This window comes from Glycine max, chromosome 17, assembly GCF_000004515.6.
Source record: "Glycine max cultivar Williams 82 chromosome 17, Glycine_max_v4.0, whole genome shotgun sequence".
NCBI classification, from domain to species: Eukaryota; Viridiplantae; Streptophyta; class Magnoliopsida; order Fabales; family Fabaceae; genus Glycine; species Glycine max.
In genome coordinates, this window is record NC_038253.2 from 5,701,100 (window position 1) to 5,722,841 (window position 21,742).

The following is a 21,742-nucleotide window of genomic DNA, read 5'->3' on the forward strand; positions in this document are numbered from 1 at the left end:
GTAATTTTTTCCAACTTAATTTTCATGAAATTTGGTATAAGAAAAAGAAAGAATAACTGAAACTAATATCTGAACTAAAAGAAAGGTATTTTAGAGATAGTAACATTAAATGAAGTAAAATTAAAATTTTCTTATATATGTTTTTTGACCATTATTTGTATTGAGTCATCCACTTGTTAATTTATTAATAATATTAAATATGTGTAATAAATGAATATTTAATGCTTAAAACATGAAATAATAAATATTTCAAATACTTTAACGTATGTATTAAATATTTTATATTTACTCATAATCAATGTTTTTTCCTTTTCTCAATACTTGTTTATCACACGCGTCACCCAAATCAAGCATCATCACCACAAAATGACATCTCTAAATTTAGACCATCTTATGGAATGAAAACACCTTGTTCTCCTCAACGCGCCTTAGACGCGTGCGCACAAATACCCCTTAGTCACACTCACATCTATTTAATGGCACATTCAAACTCAACACTACACACAAATATCAGATTCTTTGATCTTATAAGCACTTGTTTTTCTTTCCTAGTGTTTTTTTTCATTTGTTTCACTTTTCAAATTTTGTCATGGAGTTCAAATATCGTGATGGTCAAATCCGAAGGACACCATCACCATTGCGGAGCCCTCTTCCTTCCAACTCCTATGTCTCCAATCGCCCATTACATGGTAACACTTTTCAAATCTTTATGTTCCTTTCATCAATAGACCCATTTGTTTTTTTGTTTAAAATACAAAACTTTTGTCACCAATTCATTCTATTAACAATCCAATTTCCAGGGTGTGACTTTGCATCAGGTGGCTTTCCTAGCAATGTTTCAGCGCCTAGAGTTTTCCCAATGGTCATGTCGATCAATGTCAACGAAGTATTCCAACGAGAGTTGGAGAAGGAGAAAATATGGCGAGAGCTAGAGAAGGAAAAAATCAGGAGAGAAATCATTGCTAGTGAGATGGCTTTTGCACAACGACGAGAGTTGGAAGACGAAGTGAGAAAGGAAATGGAATTAGAGAGAACATTCAGAATCCCGATGCAAAGATCAGAGGGGATTGCATTTCGAGAACCAATTTCAGAGTCTATTAATCAGAGTCGGTTGAATAACATTACCATGTTTGGTGGGCTACCATTCCATTTATTGTCCCAAGCTTCTAAGCAAATTCACACGGATAATATCCAATTTGATAACAAAGAAGCTTCTAATAGCAAGGATAAAGTGATTATATTGGTTAGTGTATAGTCTTATGTTTAATTTATCCTTTATTTTTGTCTTTATCATTGTTTTCAATTTTGATTTTCTTTTCCTACTTCTTCTTTAGTGTTATTTGGTCTATGAAAAGGTTTTGCTCTTTTCGTTGTTGACTAAAATTAAAAAATGCCACCTTATTTGAGGATGTCTCTTGAATATATATATTTTTATCTTGAAGCCTTCATTTGGTCGGTGAGCATAAATGCTTTTGTTTATTCCATTGCAGAATAAGCCAGATGATCATTGTGGAGAAAAGCGCAAAGCAGTAACACTTCCAATTGATGACAATGAGAGTCTACAGAAGAAAGCCAAGAAGGAGTGGACTTGCGAGTTGTGTCAAATTTCTACAACAAGTGAGAAAGGCTTGAATGATCATATTCAAGGGAAAAAACATAAGGCTAACAAAGAATCCACTAGAACTCAAAAAATAGGTAAGAGAAAGAAAACAACTTTATCATTGAAGAAAAGTAAACATTGTGTGAAATGTACTAAAGTCATTATTATTATGAATGCAGGGCTGGATTCAAGACCAGAAAGAGAAACACTTCATCCTTGTTTAACACCCGCGGATGATCAAAATGAAACAACTACTATTAAACAAGCACAGGAAACAAGCGCACCGTCAAAAGGGAAGAAATTTGAATTTTGGTGTGAGCTTTGTCAAGTTCAAACTCATTCAGAAATTGTCATGCAAAGTCATAAGAATGGAAAAAAACATTTGAGAAATATGAAGAAATTGAATCACAACAATGATGGTGTTGCAAATCTTGGATAACAATACAACCCATGTTATATGTTGTGTAGTGTGTACCTTCTTCATAAATGTTTATTTCTTTCATTTATTAAAGTGCTATTTTTTATATGCTTTAAAAGTTATGATTATAGAGTTATATGAAGAACCCATTTAACCTGGTGTGAAAAAAGCCTGAGGCATTGCATCTTTATTTAAATATACATCCCTGAAATTGAAGAGATAAATTAAAGAAGAAGAAAAAATATTATTTTGAAAATAAAAGCACTTCTAAATTCTCCCAAGAGACATAACTAAATGATTTGACTCTATTATCTTCGCACATGCTCGTTTATAAATTGCAAACATATTAGGATGTTTATTTTTCTATAGAACATCAATGCTACGAGAGTGATAAATTCATGTTAAACATATATTTGAGGCTTGGAAATAAAAAATCAAACACACTTAATCATAGGAAAAGCTCATAAAAATTGAAGTCTGTAAATTATTTATGTTTTCTTTTACTTAAAAGTTATTTTTTAATTAAAATAAAAAACAATAGAGGTAAAGAAAAATTAAACACTGGTTATTAATTTTCATTCTTTTAGCATGAAAGATCCTTTTAATTAAAAAATTGTCTGATATTTTTTGTTAAAAATGGTTTTATTTAGAACTAATTATTTGATTTAATAAAAAAGTATATTTATAAAATGAAAAATATTGTATAAATTATTTAATTTTACATAAAATTTAGTAATAATAAAAAAAATTTAATTTATATCAAATTAATTTGATTAAAATTAGTTTAATAATATGCAAATAATAAAAATTTGAAAAGTTACTTTGCAAATGAAATCGAAATTCGAAGTTTATATATAACCAAACTTTTTTTGTAGGAGATTGGCTATTTTTCATGTTACTGAGAAAATTTATAAATATAAAACCATTGAAAATATTAGAGAGCATTGATTTATTAAAAAGAAAAAGGGAAAAAAAAAGTAATAAAGACGTCACCAAAAAGCAGCCAATTAGATAGAAAAGACAACTTTTTCAAGCTCTTTATATTTTATTTCTTTATTATAAACAAAGTCCTTTTCCTTTTACGGGTTTCTGTAATTTGATCTAACTTCTACTTAAAAAGATGGGGAAAAAATAGACCAACATCATCTAACTGCTATATTTTTTCGAAAGTTCATTTTCTTTTCTTCTCAATTAGTTAACATGAATAAGCGAACTACAAGCCGAAAAAACTCTTTTCCTACATTATATTTCTTGCAAAGTTAAGCTTGAACATGAATCAAGATTAACATGCATGCACTTGCTTTATAGGATGCAAAATATACTCTAGGTTCGATTCGATATTTTTCTTTTAAAAACAATCATAGTCACTTGATTTCTTAGCTAGGCAACTTCTACAGAATAGACATTTAACGTACAACTCCTTTGTCGTGGCGCCCAAACTCTCAACATGCTAACCTTAAATTCCGGTAAGGTAGATAGTATTTTCTTATACATAGATTTCTTCAAAATGGGTGATGAGTTAGGTTGAGACATATTATACAATAGAAAATGCGAACGTAGAATCTTATGTTTACATAGTTTAAATAGTAAACAAAATAAATGTTCCTAAGTGAACTAATGAATATGGATAGACCTCAAAGAACAAAATCAAGCGACCCTAAGTCCCAAACCTTCAAAACCAGCCACAAAGACCAAGAAAAGAACAAAATCAACCGACCCTAAGTCCCAAACCTTCAAAACCAGCCACAAAGAACAAGAAACTAAGGCCACCATCCATCTCAAACACACAATGGAAATCCAGTTTTGTACAACTTTTTACCATGCAAAAGATAAATCAATCAAGCAACTTGTGAGGAAGATATATGATGATTTAGGGGAACAGAAATTCTCCACTTCATCTAATATATATATTGAACATATGATTCTATAAGGTATATTTTATCTTTACAAAGTAAAACATAAAACTAGAAATGAAGGTTAAAAATCTATTGCATACTATCAAGGCAGAATACACGTTCCCAAAAGGGTATAGATTCAGTGTACTGTACTTTATATATAGATCAAACCCTCAAAGCCACCTGGTCTTGCCATGAAATCTTCCTCTTCCCTGCCCTATTTGATCCATCCCCAACATTTCAACAAGCAGCCGAGAGCTTGATGTCGCTGTGCTGCTCGCCAGTCGCAACTCTTTGTTTATGTATTTTTAATAAATATTTTACTATTAATTCTTTAGTTAATTTTGAGAGACCTAGGTGAAATATTATTTGATTTCACAATTTTTTTTATAACAATCTCAAACAATAATTTTTTTATCACTATCTCTTTTATCTCTATATAATTTTTTTAAAGCCATGACATCAAAGGCATCACAATATAGGAAAATGACATCCTCCCAACAAGCTTAAAAGATTGATTTAGTAAATTCTCAAAATTTGACCATGGTACACATCACTAATAAAATATCATCTCACACACACAAAAAAAAAATCAACGTCATTTATAAACACATGCCTTACATGCACATGCAAAAAAACACCCCTCAGCTCACACCTATTTGATCACACTTTCAATCTCAACACAACACACACTCTTACACATTGTCTTTAATTTTGATAGACGCTATTTTTTTTCTCTTCCTCCTTTCCCTTTGTTTCACGTTGCAATTATTTTCATGGAGTTCAAATATTATGATGGTCAACACCATATGACACCTTCACCAACACCATGCCCTCTTCCCACAATCACCTTGTCCCTGATAATAAAGTGTTAATACTTGTTAGTGAGCTTACATCCCATTTGTTTAGTTGACCACTCCTCAACAATACATTCTCTTCATAGCATACTTGCATTACTATAACTTAACTGTCAACAGAATCATGTTGTGCAATCAGAATACGCATTGTATATCTTATTCATACTAAGACATCCTAAAGAAAAGATGAAGTTAATGTATAAGAAATGTTGAAACTCTTAATTAGTCATTGAGCATATATTATTTTGTTCATCTCATTGCAAACTAAGTCAGACACTCATCATTATGGTCCAAAGCGAAACACGGTGATACCTCATGCAATTGATGACAATGAAAATTCTCTATTTGGTTTGCAGAAGAAACCCAAGCAGCAAGATTGGATTTGCACATTATGTCAGACTATTACCACAAGTGAGAAATGCTTAAATGATCATCTTAAGGTAAACAAATATAAAGCTAAAGAAACATCAAACCCTAAACCCTAAACATCCATGAGAATTTCAAAATTAAGTAAGGGCAACAAAACATAATTATCATTAAAGAAACATAAATAAGGCATGAAATCTAATGAAGTTATCATTACCATGTATTCAAGGCTAGATCCAAGACCAGAAAACCAAAAGACCTCAAGCTGCCATAACTGGTACAAACACAAACATATTGGGACTTTCAAAAGAGGTTCAGGCTATGGAAGAAAGCTACGGTTTAGCCGCTTAGGTGCTCTAGAAATGTGACATCTGTTTTGTTTTTTTTACTATGAGAAATAAAAACTTAACCTTTATATATTATTATTATTTGCCATTTTGATTTTCATTTGTATTAAAAATATATGAAAGGATATTTAATTTACCAAATTTTAAGAAAAAATTCATAAACTTAGAGAAAATTATTTTTTTTATTTATTTCTTGTTGACGTACGGTAATGTTATTGTTATTAGAAAAAGAAAGTTATTTTGTCAAAACCAAAGAACATCATCACCAACACCACGCCCTTTTCCCACATTGACATACAAGAATTCAGATATCTCCAAAACGCTCATCACAAGGTATGGTAACACTCGGTTTTCTTCACATTTCTTTCAAAATACCCATTTGTTTTGCTATTTAAAAAGTAAAACTTTTCTCACATGATTTCATTTAACTAACTACTCACTTTCTAGGATGTAAGTTTACATCAAGTGGTTTTTCCGACAATTTTCCAGCACTTAGAGTTTTCCCAACGTTGGTGTCTGTCAATACCAACCAAGCATTACACGGAGAATCAGAGAAAATGCAGATACAGCGGGAGTTGGAGAAAGAAGAGATCGGAGAGAGATAATCGCCAATGAGATGATATGGCGGCGAGGGCTGAAGGAGAAAGTGTTGGGAATCTCGATGTAAGGACTGGGGATGTTCTCGTTTGGTGAACCAATTTCGATGTCTTTCAATCCAAGAATGAACTCGATTAATCACGTTAACAATGATGACAAGGATACCAGACAATTTTCTACAGAGACTAACAAAGATAAAATAATCAATCTGGTTTTCTGTCTTTATCTTTCTCTTCAATTTTATTTAGTTTTCCCGCTTCTTATTTAGTGGCATTTGCTGTGAAAAGATTTTCTCATTTAGTTATTTATTAAAAAAAATTGTCACCTTATTTTCTGGTTCGAGGTTTGAATGCATATTTTATGTTTGATTTATGATATAAAATATGATGCGTCCACTTTTATCTCATATACCAAACTTAAAATATGCATCTGAATTTTGAACAATCCGATCTTCATCTTACCGCATACTGGTTTATAACTGCGTGAATGTATAAATGCAACCAATTTGGTTAAGCCAAAATGAAGGAATTGAAACCCAACCAGTTAGACTTGTTACTTATTCATGCAGTAAATGATAATCGCTAGAAGAAGATTGGACAACTCAAATCTCAAATACTTAAAAAGTCTGATTTAATAAGATAAAGCATGAGCCCATCGATCTTTATCAAATGGTGTTCCAATTCGCTTACTACGTGAAGGTGTGAAAAATTCGGCCCCAGGAAATCTGAATCTGGATATCGATTGATTGCGATCACTTTTTATATGGTTAAATGTTAATTATGCAGTCATGATCTAGGGGTAAAATATAAAGTTTCATCTTCGTTTAAAGCTTTACTTTTTTAACTTCTATAAAATTCTTATAATATAAGAAAATTTGTTAGTGATGCAGACAATCCAAGTCTCAAGTCAATAATATTAATGAGTTCAAAACTGTCAGTGATGTTGAAAGTTGCAAAGAGAGAAAATAAATGTTCCAATGAATGAGGACTTTTTTTTTAACAGAACTTTTTCTTAAAAGAATTTTACAGAACTCTTAGAAGTTAAGAATGGGGAGAGTAGTATAATTTGAACATATCTTGTGGAAAAGTGTAAGGATTTGCTTAATTTTGTTTCGGTTTTTTATTTTTAAAACTATTTTGTAAATAATTTTGAAGAACTGATTTTCAGCATAAAATAAGGCGGAAAATTGGTAAGTATTAATTTGATAACAATTTTTCAAAAGAGAAAGTAGAAAATCATATTTGATAAAACTTATTGAGAATGTATTTTTTTGTTTCCTACATATTTCTCTGTTTTCAGAATTAGAACAACAAAAGTGAAAACAGAAACAGGTTGTTTCCGTATATGAATTATAAAAACAATTACATTGAAGCAGTTTTGATTTTTTTTTTCAAAAGATATTACTCAAACATATTTCTGTTTATAATATCTTGTTTATTCCACTTGTAGGATAAGCCAGATGCTAATTAATTTGGTACAAGTGATGACACCTATGGCAGTTGATGATGACAATGAGAATTCTCCATTCTGATTGCAGAAGAAATCCAAACAGGAGTGGAGATGCACATTATGTCATATTACTGCCACAAGTGAGAAAGACTTAAATGATCATGGTCAAGAAAAAAAAAAACGTAAGGCTAAAGAAGCATCTCCGAAAACTCAAGAAGTAGGTAAAGAGTACCAAATGTGTCGACAACAAGGAAGAAGTTTAAATATTATTGTGCATTTTGTCAGTTTGAAATTTGCTCAGAAATTGTGTCCCAAAGCCATAAAAATGGAAAAGAGCACCTGGCTAATATCAAGAAAAGTGGTGGCTCAAATTTTGGGGTAATATAGAGGGAGTAATATTGATATTGAGGTATTGATATATGGAATTTTTTTTATTAAACCATTTTTTAAGGGAATCTCGATCTGCGCAAGTGATGGTAATTAAGTTGTTGTAAATTCATTGGAGTTAATATTTTTCAATATTTAGGTATGATCTCTAGTATCCCTTTTACTCCTCACAGTTGTGTTGTGTATTACTCTTTTCGATTGCTTTATGTCTCTCTTTCTTTCTATGATTTATCATAGAAGGCAACAATAATTTGATGTTTGATTTATTGGCATTCACTTCACAAATGTAACACATTACTATAAATGTCCTTGACCAAATTAAAGAGGAATTTGACTTTTATTCTTTGTAAAAAAAAAACATACTACCATTAAAGAAAAAAAAAATTAAATGGATAGAAATAAAAAGAAAAAAGAAAAAAAAACTTATTTACACAAAATAAATAATATTATCAAGTTCAATGTATCGTCGGTACATAACTAATCAAACATCTTCCATATATTAATCCTAAAATAGATATTTAAATATTTTTTTAAATGGTAAATTTATTTTCAAATTTAGATAAAAAATGTGCAAAGTGAAAATTAAATATACATCTAAATTTCATTTAAGCAAGTTATATTTAAAATTACTTTGGTACAATATAATTTTTAATTAATTTACTTATTTGTTTACTTCATATAAATATTTTCACTTAACAAATGTAATATACACTACTACAAACGTCCTTGACCAATTTAAATTAACAGGGAATTTGACTTTTGATCATTGGAAAAAAAACCATGCAACCATGAAAGAAAAATATTTAAAAGGATAGAAATAAAAAGAAAAATAAAACTTATTTACACAAAATAAATAATATTATCAAGTTCAATGTATTGTCTGTACATCACTTATCAAACAACTTCCATATATTAATACTAAAATAGATTTTTTAAGATTTTCTTAAATGATAAATTCATTTTCAAATTTAACTTATTTAAATAAAAAATGTGTAAAGTGAAAATTAAATATACATCCAAATTTCATTCCAGCAAGTTTTATTTAAAATTACTTTAATCCAATCTAATTTTTAATTTTACTTATCTGTTTACTTCATATAAATATTTAAATTTTTAATAATTTATTTACTATTATCTTCAAAAACAATTAAAAAATGATTTTTTTATTAAAATCATTATATTTAATATTTTACCAATGCATCCTCATTTTTATATCAGAAAATATTTTTAAAAAAGGTTTATCAGATATATTAAATTATTAATGATATTCTCGATATGAAACATAAGATAAAAAAAAAAGCATTAAACTAATGGTGGCCGCGTTTACAAGTCAAGATTTTAAATTTATTTTCAGACGTTATTTGTCAAGATTTATATGGAATATTATGCATTCAATACATTTAACTAATTAAAAATAAAACTTCTCTAATTAATTATATATAACAAAGAATTTAAAAAAATAATTATTGTTTAAAATTGAATGAAAAAAAATATTTTTTTAAAAAGTATATAATTGCAAAAGTTTTTATATTTTAAAATTTATATTATTTAAAATAAAATAAAATATTTATTATATTTCATTATTTAAAATAAAATAAAATTAATATGCTTTGAAGACTTTTTCCTAATTTAAATTTTATTGTTTAACGAGTCAATGAAAAGTCTTCATTATTGTAATCAATGCATTTTATTTTAAAAAATATTTAATGTGTATGTCAAATGGAAGGTTTTTTCATTATTTACATACTACTTCCTCAAGAAATATAATAATTTTTGTTTATTTTAATAAAATAGTTGCTGGATTTTATATTGTACCTCATTTTCTTTTCACTCCATAATAAATACAAGTATAAATTAATTAAATATTAAGAGAGAAGTAAAATTATAATTGATAAAAAAAAGTAATTAATCAATATTAAACTTTATAAATGAAAAATAAAAAAAAACAAATCTTCCAAAAATACAACAATTAAAAAGAAATGGATGTAGTACAATTTATGAAGTCTTCAATGTTGCAATTAATGTAATTAAGTCACCACAATAATGAAGGTAAAATAAATGTATCTACAATTACTTGCATTACAATATTGCAATAATTATTTAATTGTATGTCAAATAGGAGAACTTCAATTAATGAATTAATTACAATAATTAATTGCAATATTGTCCTATGTTAAAGATAAAATACATTAATTTCAATTATTTAATGCATTTACTATTTCAATAAATGTTTTTAACAAAAAAAAAGTTTTTCCAATATTTTAGTCTAAATACTCTTTTCATCCCTAATTATAAAATATTTTTTAAAAATTTGTTTATTCCTTTTTATATAATATCATTTTGTAAATTTTATATGCAATAATTATTTTTTTTCATATCCAAATATTAATGAAAAACAAATAAGTGGATAGAAAGAGAAGAAAAAGATAATTATAAAATTAAAGTACAAATAATTAACAAATTTAATTCAATAATCATTTTTGGTACGGAACGTGAATTAGTTGAAAGAATATTATAATTAGGGACAGAGAGAGTATAAAAAAAACACGTCACACTAACTAACTAAGAAAGTTAGTTAATCACATTTAATTACATTAGTTTTAATTAAAATGAAATTTTTTTTCCAACTTACTTTTCATGAAATTTGGTATAAGGAAAAGAAAGAGTAATTGAAACTAACATCTCAACCAAAAGAAAGGTATTTTAGAGATAGTAACATTAAATAAGGTAATGTTAAAATTTTCTTATATTTGAGACCAATATATATATATATATATATATATATATATATATATATATATATATATATATATATATATATATTCTTATATTTAACAAGAAAGGGAGTACTATACTACAATAAACATGTTTTTTTACCATTATTTGTATTGAGTCACCCACTTGTTAATTTATTAATAATATTAAATGTGTGTAATAAATGAATATTTAATGCTTAAAACATGAAATAATAAATATTTCAAATACTTTAACGTATGTATTAAATATTTTATATTTACTCATAATCAATGTTTTTTCCTTTTTTCAATATTTGATTATCACACGCGTCACCAAAATCAAACATCATCACACAAAATCACATCTCTAAATTTAGACCATTTGATGGAATGAAAACACCTTGTTCTCTCAACGCGCCTTAGACGCGTGCCCACAAATACCCCTTAGTCACACTCACATCTATTTAATGGCACATTCAAACTCAACACTACACACAAATATCAGACTCTTTGATTTTGTAAGCACTTGTTTTTCTTTCGCAGTGTTTTTTTCATTTGTTTCACTTTTCGAATTTTGTCATGGAGTTCAAATATCATGATGGTCAGATCCAAAGGACACCATCACCATTGCGGCGCCCTCTTCCTTCCAACTCCTATGTCTCCAATCGCCCATTACATGGTAACACTTTTCTAATCTTTATGTTCCTTTCATCAATAGACCCATTTGTTTTTTTGTTTAAAATACAAAACTTTTGTCACCAATTCATTCTATTAACAATCCAATTTGCAGGGTGTGACTTTGCATCAGGTGGCTTTCCCAGCAATGTTTCAGCGCCTAGAGTTTTCCCAATGGCCATGCCGATCAATGTCAATGAAGTGTTCCAACGAGAGTTGGAGAAAGAGAAAATATGGCGAGAGCTAGAGAAGGAAGAAATAAGGAGAGAAATCATTGCTCGTGAGATGGCTTTTGCACAACGACGAGAGCTGGAAGACGAAGTGAGAAAGGAAATAGAATTGGAGAGAACATCTAGAATGTCGATGCAAAGATCAGAGGGGATTGCATTTCGAGAACCAATTTCAGTGTCTATTATTCAGAGTTCGTCGAATAACATTACCATGTTTGGTGGGCGACAATTCCATTTAGCGTCCCAAGCTTCTATGAAAATTCACATGGATAATATCCAAATTGATAACAAACAAGCTTCTAATAACAAGGATAAAGTGATTATACTGGTTAGTGTATAGTCTTATGTTTAATTTAGCCTTCATTTTTGTCTTTATTATTGTTTTCAATTTTGATTTTCTTTTCCTACTTCTTCTTTAGTGTTATTTGGTCTATGAAAAGGTATTGTTCTTTTCATTCTTGACTAAAAAAGTGTCACCTTATTTGAGAATGTCTCTTGAATATGTATGTATGTATTATCTTGAAGCCTTAATTTGGCTAGTAAGCATTAATGATTTTGTTTATCCCATTGCAGAATAAACCAGATGATCATTCTGGTGAAAAGCGCAAAGCAGTGACACTTGCAATTGATGATAATGAGAGTGTACAGAAGAAAGCCAAGAAGGCCTGGAATTGCGAGTTGTGTCAAATTTCTGCAACAAGTGAGAAAGCCTTGAATGATCATATTCAAGGGAAAAAACATAAGGCTAACAAAGAATCCACTATAACTCAGAAAATAGGTAAGAGAAAGAAAACAACTTTAACATTGAAGAAAAAGTAAACATTGTGTGAAATGTACTAAAGTCATTATTGTCATGAATTCAGGGTTGGATTCAAGACCACAAGGCCAAACACTTCATCCTTGCTTAACCCCCATGGACACATGCAAATTGGAATCTAAAGAAAAGGGTCAGGCTGTCCAAAAGAGCAAAGGTTTAGGTGGTTTGGACAACCATAATGAAACAACTATTAGTAAACAAGCACCGGAAACAAGCGCACCGCTAAAAGGGAAGAAATTTAAATTTTGGTGCGAGTTTTGTCAAGTTCAAACTCAATCAGAAATTGTGATGCAAAGCCATAAGAATGGAAAAAAACACTTGGCAAATATGAAGAAATTTAACCACAACAATGGTGGTGTTGCAAATTCTGGATGACAATACAACCCATGTTATATGTTGTGTAGTGCGTAGATTCATAAATATATTTCTTTCAATTATTAATGTGCTATTTTTTATATGCTTTTAAGAGTTATGATTATAGAGTGTTATATGAGGAGCCCATTTAACCTGGTGTGAAAAAAGCTTGAGGCATATATTGCATCTTTATTTAAATGTACACCCCTGAAATTCAAGAGATAAATTAAAGATGAAGAAACAAATATTATTTTGGAAATAAAAGCACTTCTAAATTCTCCCAAGAAACATAACTAAATGATTTGACTCTATTATCTTTCGCACATGCTCATTTATAAATAGTAAACATATTAGGATGTTTATTTTTCTATTGAACATCAATGCTATGCGAGTGATAAATTCATGTTAAACATCTATTTGAGGCCTTGAAATAAAAAATCAAACACAATCATAGGAAAAGATCATAAAAATTGAAGTCTGTAAATTATTTCTGTTTTGCTTTACTTAAAAGTTATTTTTTAATTAAAAATAAAAAAAAAATAGTTTTAAAGAAAAATTAAAGACTGGTTATTAATTTTCTTCTTTTAGCTCGAAAAATCATTTTAATTAAAAAATTGTCTGATAATTTTTTTTAAAAAAATGGTTGTGTAAAACTAATTATTTGATTTAATGAAAAAGTATATTTATAAAATAAAAAATATTGTATAAATTATTTAATTTTCTATAAAATTTAGTAATGATAAAAAATTAATTTATATAAAATTAATTTGATTAAAAGTTATTTTAATAATATGAAAATAATAAAAATTTCAAAAGTGACTTTTTAAATGAAATCGAAAGTCGAAGTTTATAAACAAACTTTTTTTCTAGGAGATTGATTATTTTTAATGTTACTAAGAAAATTTATAAATATAAAACCATTGAAAATATTAGAGAGCATTGATTTATTAAAAAGAAAAAGGGAAAAAAAGTAATAAGTCCTTTAAAAGAATGTAAAATCCACATGGCAAGAGTCCAAGACCGTCACCAAAAAGCAGCCAGATAGAAAAGATAAACTTTTTCAAGCTCTTTTTATTTTATTTCTTTATTATAAACAAAGTCCTTTTCCTTTTACCGATTTTTGTAAAAACTTTGATCTAACTTCTCCTTAAAAAGACGGAAAAAATAAATAGACCAAAAATCATCTAATTGCAATATTTTTTCGAAGGTTCATTTTCTTTTCTTCTCAATTAGTTAACATGAATAAACGAACTACAAGCCCAAAAAACTCTTTTCCTACCTATTATATTTTCTTGCAAAGTTAAGCTTGAGCATGAATCAAGATTAACTTGCATGCACTTGCTTTATAGGATGCAAAATATACTCTATGTTCGATTTGATGTTTTTCTTTTAAAAACAATCATAATCTCTCAATTCAAGATTTAATGACACTTAAAATTTTTCATTTCTTCTCAAAAGTATATAATCAAATTCAGATCATCTCACACTCAAAATTGAAATTGAGTGTAGATGATTTGATATTTGGACGTTAATATCCAAACATAAAAAATAAAATAAACATTAGAAATTGGGGAATGTAAAGATTTCCTGGCTTAAGCAGCCCAAGTGACCAACCATGTGCTTAGAACTCTGGCCACCAATTTCTTAGGCAACTTCTACATAATAGACATTTAACAACTCCTTTGTCGTGGCGTCCAAACTCTCAACATATATGCTAACCTTAAATTCTGGTCAGGTAGATAGTATTTTTTTATACATAGATTTCTTCTAAATGGCTGATGAGTTAGGTTGAGACATTATACAATAGAAAATGCAAACGGAGAATCTTATGTTTACATAGTTTAAATACTAAAAATAAACGTTGCTAAGTGAACTAATGAATATGGATAGACATCAACGAACAAAATCAACCGACCCTAAGTCCCAAACCTTCAAAACCAGCCACAAAGAACAAGAAACTAAGGCCACCATCTCAAACACACAATGGAAATCCAGTTTTGTACAACTTTTTACCATGCAAAAGATAAATCAATCAAGCAACTTGTGAGGAAGATATATGATGATTTAGGGGAATAGAAATTCTCCACTTCATATAATATATATATTGAACATATGATTCTATAAGGTATATTTTATCTTTACAAAGTAAAACATAAAACTAGAAATGGTTAAAAATCTGTTGCATACTATCAAGGCAGAATACACGTTCTGAAAGGGTATAGATTCAGTCTACTGTACTTTATATATAGATCAAACCCTCAAAGCCACCTGGTCTTGCCATGAAATCTTCCTCTTCCCTGCCCTATTTGATCCATCCCCAACACTTCTACAGGCAGCCGAGAGCTTGATGTCGCTGTGCTGCTCGTCAGTCGCAACTCTTTGTGTACTTCTCTTTGGTTCTTCAATCCTCATGGCCTCACTGTTCCCCTGCAATTCCTCCTCTTCTCTCTGCATGGGACCAAAATGGAAGGAAACTATGAGTCTACTTGAATCAAAAACATAAACAAGGATTCATGACACAAATGCATGTGTAACTCTCATTACCGAAATCTGGTTCAAGTCGAAAAATGGAGTTACACTCTTCTTTGTGGCTTCCTTGCTGCTGTGAATCCTTTCTTTGTGATTCAACTCAAACACTGGTGGAGCAGAACCGTTAAAGGAAGCATCTTTTTTACTAGAACTCCTAGCATTAAGGTTTAGATCAAACAAGTGGCCAGTTTTTTTCAATGGGGCTTCAGCCACATTGGAAATCCTTCCATTTGAGTTCAAATGAGATGTGGGGTGGGGTCGCAGAGTAGGCTCCTTCCTGCTGTAATTCTTTCCCTTCGAGATGATGGGTGCTTGCAATTTGAGCTTTTGTGGCTTTACAACTTGCTTTGGATGAGGCTTTAGAATAGGGTGTTTTAGCAAGTAATTGTAACGTTGCCTCAAAAATCTGCAGTTTACAAGAGAGACAGTGGTGAGGATAACAGTAAACTGCAAACTATGAAAATCAACTACTACTATGAGGCATGAAACACTACCTAACTTCATCTTCCAGCATCAACTTTTTCTGCCTCGTAGCCTGCAATTTCCTTCTCATGGCTTCTGTTTCCTGAGCATATTAGAAATACAAATTCCATGAGAACAATTTCTCCAAAAAATGTTGGACAAAACCTTTGAAACAAGACTTGGCGTGATGAACATAGACAGACAAACACACTACCAAAATTATTTTGACGAAACTTAGGGAAAGTGAGCCGCCATGAAAAGAAGACTAATAATTAAGTATTATTTCATATTGAGCTCATGATTAGATAAAATAAAAAACCCAATGGAAAATACGATTTGAAACAAAATATACAAAGGCAACAAAGCTAATTAGCACAAGGACCCATGAATGTCATGGGAAAAGTGAGCCGTCAGAAAAAAGAGAGACTAATTAACAATTAAACATTATTCAGTTGTTTATGATTGAAATAGTTCAAACAACCTATGGAAAATATGATACCTAAACCAGAAAAAAGCGTATAAAGCTAATCAGCATAAAGACCCAAGAGGCTAAAACTCAAAACTATACAGAGGAAAGGCTCCGAGAAGAGCTTTACTAAACATAAAAAAAACTAACAAAACAAGAGAACTCACATCGCAAGAGCACACTGTTATGTGACTGTAGTTTTATGTCCACAAATACTCGAGAATTTTGCAGGTAAGAATCGGAGATTTGGTTGGAGTACAAAAAAATTGATTTGTTGGAGACAAAGAAACGAAGAAATTAGACACGCAAAGAGATGTGAACAAATACCCACAAAGATGAACATAAAACCCACCATCCCATCAGATCGGAACATAAACATAGGTATAATCCAAACAAAAGATCAAACAAGCATAGCAATCAAAACATAAGATCCCTTTGTCGTTTACTCCAAAAAATTCGTTAATTTTCACAACGATCAACCATCACAAACCCTTCAAACCCAAACAAACATATTATCAATCAAACCACAAGATCCCTTCCTCGCTTCCTCCAAAAAAACATCCTTATTTTTCACAACAAAGAACCATCACAACCCCAAATGAACCAAAAGCTCCAAAGCCATCAAGGGAAAAAACCAGATCCAGAGAACCGCAGAACAAAAAAAACGATCATTGAGAAAAATAAACAAGAGGGCAAGGCAAAGGGGGTTACCTTGTGCAGGTCTTCATAGTCCTGCAAGAGACTCTGGTGCCTCAGCCTGGCCCTCTGATCCTGATATACCTCATAAGGAGGGTCCAAGGAGACAACCCCTTTCATCTTCTTCATGAGATCAAAGAGAAACAAGAGAACCCAAAAGGGAAGAACAAACGAAGACTAAAGGGAAAAGGGGAGAAAGAGAGAAAGAAGAAGGTGGGTGGGGTGGGGTGAGGGGTGAGGGAAGATGGAACGAAACGTGAGAGAAAGAAAGAAATAGGAAAAGAGAGGCCCAAGAAAGAGAGAAGAGGTGAAGGGGTAAGAAGGTTCTCGCTTTCCTGTTTTCTCTGTGAGAAGACTCTGACCGAGACAAAGAAATCCAAAAAGCCCACATAACTCGGTGAAAAATATTGTTCTTTTGAAAGACCAGTGATGAAGATGGGATTTTTTGGGGGCTTGCAGAAGGGCAATTCGGGGAACATAGTTTTGATGAGAGAGAGAGAAATGTAAGGTGGGTTTGGTTGGAGGACATTTGAACACATCTAACTTCTCTTTCTTTTTTGTTTTCCCATTCTTTCTTTCTTTCTTTGTTTCTTTTTTGTTTTTCTTTCTTCAACATAAATTTTGGTCCAGCTGGGCCATTGATGAGAGAGAAAGAGGGTTGGGTTGGGTGGTGTGGACTCTTTGGTTTTGATGGCATGATGGATGCGTGGAGTTTCCATGTTTCTTCTTTCATTGTGTGTGCTATTTGTTGTTGGTGTCTGTGTAGAGAGAGAAAGAAGGGTAGTAGTATTGAAGATAGATAGATACATAGATTAGGGGCTGGAAATAAAAAAAGGCAAAGGGGTGGGATAGAATAGATAGATAGATATAGATAAAAAGAGTGAGATGATGCTGTTTCTCTGCTACGCTGTAGCAGTTGTTGCAACCTTATTTTTAGGCTTTGGCTTTGGATTTGAGTACTTTGGTTTTTGTTGCCCCTTCCTGATGGTGCCATGGTGGCGTTTACGAATCATACAGGTGCCCCTTTCATTTCAATTATCATTATCATTTCTATATGTGAAGGGTCAATTGGTGTGCATTTACCTGTGTACCCTTCTCATTTTGATGCTTCCTTTTTTCTGCTTTTTCACCCGTGTGTCCTGTCCTGGGTGGAGAAAAGAGAAAAACCAATATCAATATGGTTTGTTTTTTTCATGATGAAGCGGGTAAAGTAAAGAAGAAAAATCCTACACACACCCCATTTGCCAATTGCGACATTATTATTTCTCTCTCACTAGCATCTTATATGAGAGAAGGGTGGATTAGGTACTTTGTCTTCTACATACTTATACACACCCAACTGAACCCTTATCTTTATATTTAATGTTTCCTCCATCTTCATGAATGGAATTAGAAAGATCCCACCAGCACCTACTTTCAGGACTTTTGAGTGACACCAACCTACCTAACCTAATAGCCACTAATTCTCTTGATCGAAAGCTCCCTCACCAATCCCTTTAATTTCTTTCTTTTGCTCCATGCTTTGCTTGGTGCTATAGCCACAGATTTTCAGATCTTATTTGTTGTTTTCAACATGCGCAAGCCTTACCCTTTTCTTTACGTAATTCCGCATACGTATTTATGTAGTATACCTTAATTTATATTTTTATATAAGAGAAATTTAAGTAAAATACGTTCTAGCTAACATATTTTTCAAAAGTAAATTTTTATTAACTAAAATTTATTAAAATTTTAAAATCACGTGAGTTTTAATTACTTTTTATTCAACGAACTTAATAAAAAAACTATATTTAAGAGTGTTATATACTAGTAATCTAGTTAAATGCATGTGTACGTACTTGGTTTATCGTTGTTTTGAATCTTGTAATGAGGGCAAATGTGTCTGGTCATGTGGTAGAAAAGGTGAACCCACGCGCACCCACCATCGACAACCATGGTAAGAATTTTAAAACTAACACGGATTGCAGAGAAGTCTCCTAAAACAAAGATTCTGATAATGTGACCAGTGAACAGATGTTAGGGTAAAATAAATCTGCCGCGGTGCCTGTTGATGTTGGAGTTTGGTTTTTTGCACTTGTTAACATTTTTTGTCGGTCACTAATATTCTACTCTTTCTCTCTCCTTCACTGTGTGTGTACGTCTGAGACTCCATTCACCTTCACGTATATTTCTCTGTTTGTCCTTCTCTTGCAATTTCTATCAAATAAATAACAACTAGATATGATGATAGTCGGTTTTGAGGAATTTATTTGAATAAAGATAATATTTTTTTAATATATATAAATATGATTAATGAAATGACCTTATATAGTGATAGATTTGATTCATGAATCGTACATATAAAAAATCATTTATTAATATCTTAAATGAATCTTAATAGGTTAAGGAATTAATTTTTAATTTTTGATAAAAAAAATAATATCTTAATTTTATTTTTTTAGTGTGAATGAATGATTCACACCAAAAAATACATATTTTTTTGGGACTTTTTACATAATCAATGTAACAATAGAGATTAAATACAAAAATATTTTTTGGAGGATCAAACTAAAAGTAAAAAAATAATATTAAAGATCAAATGTAAAACTCCAAAAAAAAAAATCTAAAAACCAAAAATATATTTAAATAAAAAGATATTATAATTTATTATAAAATACATAATTTTTATGAGACTAACGTTATCTACCCCATTTCTCCTTAGTTTTCCTTTCCATCTTCTGTATTTTGTTCCGATCAAACAAAGCATAAACGAGTAGTAGTTGGAGAAAAAAGAGTCAAGTATATTATAACGCGGCAATTTGACAGTGATAACTGATAAGTGAGAAACACATGTACAGTCGATAATGAAACCCATTCGAAGGGATGACTTGTTTGTTACTTTACGATTGGTCAGATCTATGACTAATCTTAAACAGAGGCACACACATTGGGTCACCGAGTTTTGAGTTTTCAGCCTCACTGTCCAATACATAGAACCAAAATATCTCTCCATTAAGTAATATACTGTAGTACTTTTCACCCTCCAAAATCCATCATCTCCATAATCAAAACCCAAACTTTCAACTCTTTTCTCCTCCGCATGGAAGCCAAATCCAATGACAGCCGCACTTTCTCTATCAATTGAATGGGAAATGGCGAAATGCTTTGCCCTCCATCAACTTCTCCCTGTAAGTCTCTCCCTCCATTCATTTTCCTTTGGGTTGCTTCTAAAGGTCAATAAAGTTAAAAAATAAAAAAATTCACTATATCATCTTGTATGGGATTGGATTGGGGGCTGGAGGGAGGTGTTGTTCATTTGTTTGTAGTATTAGTACCCTACTACCTGGATCTGTTTTCTTCGTTTACATTGTGACGTTTCTTATTGCCTAGAATGTCCTTTCTCTTTGTTTGACTCTCTTAAAACTAAACTATCTTCTATTAATATGATTATTATATGCCCGTCTAGCTCAGTTGGTAGAGCGCAAGGCTCTTAACCTTGTGGTCGTGGGTTCGAGCCCCACGGTGGGCGCTAAGTAAATATTAAAATTATGATTTTTTTATTGTGCATTTTACCATGCACTCTAATATTCATTACTCATTCTAATATTCATAACTTTTGTGTTTGTGGATTCATTTTAGGCATGAGTTCTTGGCAACATTCTAAATCTTTACGAGATAGCGAAGAAGGTGCAAATGGTTCTCCAAGATGAAGCAGTGTGAGTATAGAAAGAACTTGCTGAATATGGCAGTCTTTGCTAAACAATTATAGCTTTTGTTGTTTTTCTCTTTTTCTGTTATACGAGTTAATTCATAATGGTGTTATTCTTTTGTACAGTATTATGCAGAGTAGAGTTTGATGGTTAGTGGTTACTCTGAGGGTGAGTTAATAAAAAAGTTTGGTAATTGCTTTCTCTCTCTCCCTGTATCTCATACTCTCGGTGTTATACAGAGACTTTTTTGTGCTTTTATGAGCAGATTTGGATGGTGGAACTTAATTCACCCTTTAATTTTCCTTATAAAAGTTGCAAGACAGTTTTTATGTGCATCATCATCTTATATATATATGCTCTACACTAGATGGGGTATGTCTTATAACATCACAGGTTTCCCTTTTGTTTTTTCCACTGGCAACTGACTTGCCTAGTTCACGAAATTGAATATGTCAAAATTTGTAGGTATGATTATGAATATGGATTTCATGTATTGACAGTTGGGGTGGATAACTGATAATTTTTATTAATCAAAGTATGGTCTTGAATGCACATCAGAAATTGCAATTTGTTACTATTAAACATCTTTTGGTTGCAGAAACTTTCTCTTTTAATCATTGAGTCATACAAGGATGCACACAAGAAGGGTGTCCAGGTAAAAATCTCTATTCAAGAGGAAGATTGGAAATTCATTTGTGTTAGTGGTTATTGATTTTTGAAAAAACAAGTTACTGCTTAGGAATGCTGCCAGGGCTCAATGAGGGGTTGAAGTCATGACATTAACCGTGAGATGAACCTCATTTTTGCATACAAAAACCCTGTCAGAAAAGGCTTATTTGTCCTTTGATAGTGATTTTGATTTTGCAATCTTATTTATTCAAATTATGTACGGATAATTGGAAATGATGGTGAACCTTCTTTTCCCTGCTTCTTTTGTCCCTGTCCTATTTTGTTAAGTGGGAAAAATCAATTCTATATGTTCTTCCATTTTTGTCTTTGTTAATTCGGGGTAAGTATAGATACATTTTGAAAAGAAAAAAAACCTTTAATGATGAAGTTTCTTCTTATTCTTTTTCCCCAGAAAGTTACTCTTTTAGTAAAGTCACTTTTATATTTTTGCTTTTGGAAAATTTATCCAATTGATTTTTTTTTTTATGCATTTTGAATTAAAAA

The 21,742-nt window shown here is 30.8% G+C and overlaps 1 protein-coding gene, 1 long non-coding RNA gene and 1 other non-coding gene across 4 annotated transcripts; 2 read left to right on the forward strand and 1 right to left on the reverse strand.

The window, feature by feature from the left end:
* Positions 1–14,790: 14,790 nt before the first annotated feature.
* Positions 14,791–18,213, reverse strand: LOC100782706 (uncharacterized). Of its 2 annotated transcripts, none has more exons than XM_003549490.5 (4): positions 16,896–18,213; positions 15,751–15,821; positions 15,272–15,662; positions 14,791–15,175 (listed from the first exon to the last, which is right to left on the reverse strand). In XM_003549490.5, exons 1-4 carry the CDS (start codon positions 17,007–17,009, stop codon positions 14,978–14,980), a joined length of 774 nt encoding a protein of 257 aa, XP_003549538.1. In that variant the 5' UTR covers positions 17,010–18,213; the 3' UTR covers positions 14,791–14,977. The 2 variants fall into 2 exon arrangements, with proteins under 2 accessions (XP_003549538.1, XP_006600539.1); XM_006600476.4 differs by lacking the exon at positions 16,896–18,213 and adding an exon at positions 16,352–16,844.
* A 1,406-nt stretch (positions 18,214–19,619) lies between these two features.
* LOC102660990 (uncharacterized) lies at positions 19,620–21,498 on the forward strand. The gene is made up of 4 exons (XR_001385866.3): positions 19,620–20,047; positions 20,499–20,575; positions 20,695–20,737; positions 21,168–21,498. It is a non-coding gene; the product is annotated as an uncharacterized lncRNA (long non-coding RNA).
* TRNAK-CUU (transfer RNA lysine (anticodon CUU)) lies at positions 20,316–20,388 on the forward strand. Its single transcript has one exon. It is a non-coding gene; the product is annotated as a tRNA-Lys (tRNA).
* Positions 21,499–21,742: the final 244 nt, after the last annotated feature.